At 38.4% G+C, this 3,466-nt stretch overlaps 1 protein-coding gene across 1 annotated transcript in view; it reads left to right on the top strand.

Moving 5' to 3' along the window:
* The window catches only part of LOC109842758 (WD repeat and HMG-box DNA-binding protein 1), a 6,506-nt gene extending 4,790 nt beyond the window's left edge, over positions 1 to 1,716 (top strand). Inside the window, exons 9-12 of the mRNA XM_020411637.1 lie at positions 2 to 78; positions 387 to 513; positions 603 to 733; positions 839 to 1,716. Coding sequence (XP_020267226.1) covers positions 2 to 78; positions 387 to 513; positions 603 to 733; positions 839 to 1,384 — 881 coding nt within the window. The 3' untranslated portion in view covers positions 1,385 to 1,716. The remainder of the gene's footprint in view (position 1; positions 79 to 386; positions 514 to 602; positions 734 to 838) is intronic.

Consider the following 3,466-nt stretch of genomic DNA (forward strand, 5'->3'; position numbering starts at 1 on the left):
GTTCCTCTTGCCTCTTCTGATCTTGGTGCTGATGAACTTGAAAATGAGTTCATAATCAGGAACCTGCAACTCTCACAGGTAGAACATTCTGTAACCCATTGTTGAGAGGTTTTGGATAGGGTCAACTGCGGATAGATACCCTGTATTATCGCTCAACTGCGGATAGACCTCCGTAGTTCTATTATTGCACACAGAAAGATTAAATTGCGGATAGACCCCCGTAGTTCTATTATTGCACACAGAAAGAGAAAATTGTGGATATAGCCCCTGAGTGAAATATTTAACTATAGGGGGTATTATCCACAATTGGGCAATGGTACAGGGGTCAATATTCAATTAACCCTTTGGATATTCTTTCTGACTCTTTTTGGTGTTTCAAATGTTAGGCTCAGAAGAAAATTGAAGAGGTGGCAGCCTCTGGGCTGGACACAACTATACTTGAGGACGAGACCTTCAACATGGAAGCTTCTATAGACCGATGCATCTTGAGGCTTATTGCCAGTTGTTGCAATGGTAAGGGTTTCACTACAAGAAATTGTTGCATTAGAGTTGCAACAACTCAGCTAACAGTTGTCTCTGCTTGCATCGATGACTACTCCCAGCTGATAAGCTTGTGAGGGCGATTGAACTAGCAAGGCTGCTAACTTTGAAGAAATCACTGATGGGTGCAATAAAGCTTGCTACAACGTTGAAGCTTCCCCTACTTGCAGAGAGATTCAATGGAATACTGGAGGTAAATCATTATTACATCATTATTCAAGGGCGGTTTGAATGTGCATTTGGTGATGAAAATAAGCTTGAATGTCTGGATGTTCTCCATATTTTTATTCTTTTGCAGGAGAGATTGTCAAATGAATGTAGAGAGGCTAATATCACAAACACGCAACTCCTAAAATCTTCACCTGCATCTGAAATCAAAAGAACTGCAGAGCCGTCAACAACATTACCCTTGGCATCTTCGTCTCATTCTCACTTTTCCAAGCATGGAAAATTGGAACAGAGTACTATATCCGGAGTGATTGAACCCTGCAAGAACATGAAAGGGGGAGTTTCAAAAGTGGGAGCTCAAACGGCAGCGGATCCATTTGCGAAGGCACCAAGTAACCAAGAGAAAGCAGAAATCAATGCAAAAAAGGATAGCAAACATCGCAATGCTGCTAGTGAAAATTCAAAAGAACAAGTCAATCATAAATTTCAAAAAGTTACAACTGAAGGGGTTTCTGATATTGGAAGCAACGAGAAACAATGTATTCGACCTACAAATCCATTTGCAAAGTCATCAAACAACCAGGATAAATCTTCTCTTTTTGATTCCATCAAGAAAATGAGGAAAGCAGACATTGAGAAGAATGAGAAGGTTAGCAGCAAGAAGGCCAAGGCTTAGAAGATGTAAAGATCGATAGTCGGTCTTTGTTTTTCTGCTTCATGATATACCTGAAGTCAAATGGATTACCTGAAGCCATTTGATATTACCTGAAGCCATTTGATATCCCTTGTCACTAAAGTTACAAGATCAAAAATCATTTTGTTTATATGATGTCAGTACCAGTTCAGAATAGTTCAGAAAATTAATATTGGCTGCTCCAACTGATTTCGTTGTCATATAAGAATCTTGATCATTCATTGTTTTCTTGTGCAATACTTGTAAGACTATTGATATGTAAGTAAGTTTTTCAATTATTGGCCAAGAAGCATCCAAAGTTTGCAGATAGTCAATTTCGATCTTGTATTGTGGACATATTGATCCTGCATAATGGTAATTAATTCAAACCTCCTTGGAGTTAGTTCAAAATTAAAGGGAAAATGTTCCCAGTAATTACCTAGTTGGTCTTTATCATCTAACCTAAATCTTTACCTGATCAGATAAATAGTTAGGCTTTTCCTTGGATCGAAGAGACCAGCACAAACATGCTGGGGGCTTGGGGTTGAGTTTAAATATCGAAATGGACTTGGATTAGTCCCCATTTATACCCAATCCTTTCATTTCTTTTGCTGTTCATGGTAATTTAGGTAGTTACATTTAGGCAGTAACCGGTCTTTTTGAGAAGGACCAGACTCGGCTCAAACTCAGCCAAGATGTATAAGCTGCCTTAGCTCATGGAGAACATCATGCAATACCTGAAACTTCACTCACTTTTTGAACTTAAATGAGCCAAGTGTATAACTCACACATCATACATGCATACATATATAATAAGATAACATAGACATGTATTTAGGAAGTATTTAAATAAGGTCTTTGTAAACGTGACTTGAATAAGTCCAAAAGTAGCTGCCTTCTCACTTTCACTTTCGACAATTTGTTTTTTTCAAACATTGCAACTCAAATTTCTTCACTCACCTATTCCTTTGTATTATTTTATTATTTTCTTATGGCTATATAAGGGGGTGAGGGAAGAGGGATTACAGCATCGAGACATCAAAGCAGGAGTTTAGATATAGAAAATAGAGAGAGAAGAGAGTGAGACAGAAAGGTATTGGCTCTTTCTTTGTGAGAGTCTCTGATTAGAGAGGTCTCCTCTTTTGTAATATTCTCTTTTGGTGATTAGTGAAGTTCTCTGTTGTTCTCATCCGTGGACGTAGGTCATACTGACTGAACCACGTTAAATCCTTATGTGTTATTCTCTTTGTCCACTCTTGTATAGACATCTTCTGTGTCTGTGAAGCCCCTCCGCTGCAACAAACTGTATCAGAGCCTGACTTAGAGTACGTTTATTTGCTTATCGTATGCTCTGTGGCTGCCACTAAAGTGGATCCTCCACATTAGAAAATAAGTTAGATTATCATTTACTCTTTAAAGGTGATGAGTACTATTCACGCGTACGGCACCATTCAAAAGTAATGTTACTATTCATATATACGGGGTACTATTCATACGTACGGTTACTGTTCAGTTACTGTTCATAATTACAGTTACTGTTCTAGTGGACTTCAAGATGTCTTTTGCAAAATACAAAGTAGAGAAATTCGATGGAAAAAACAGCTTCAGTTTGTGAAGAGTAAAAATGAGGCCTCTCCTAGTACAACAAGGACTGTTCAAAGTCTTGTCCGGAAAGGATAAGTTACCGGAATCTATACCCGATGATGAGAAAGAAGAGCCAGAGATGAAGGCACATAGTATCATACAGCTCTGTTTGGCCGATGAGGTCCCGCGGGAGGTTGCCGATGAAGATACCACAGTCAGCTTGTGGCTCAAGTTGGAGAGCTTGTACATGACGAAATCTCTAATGAACAAGCTTTACTTAAAGCAACGCCTCTTCACCCCTTGCATGAAGGAATGTATACGAATTAAAGATCACTTAGATGAACTTAACACTATTCTTATGGATATAAAGAATATTGATGTTAAAATCGACGAAGAAGATTAAGCCCTGATCTTATTATGTTCATTACCTCCTTCTTATGAGAATTTTGTAAATAGCATGTTATACAGTAGAGATACACTTTCTTTGGAGGATGTCAAATC

Source organism: Asparagus officinalis, chromosome 5 (assembly GCF_001876935.1).
Source record: "Asparagus officinalis chromosome 5, Aspof.V1, whole genome shotgun sequence".
Lineage (NCBI taxonomy): Eukaryota > Viridiplantae > Streptophyta > Magnoliopsida > Asparagales > Asparagaceae > Asparagus > Asparagus officinalis.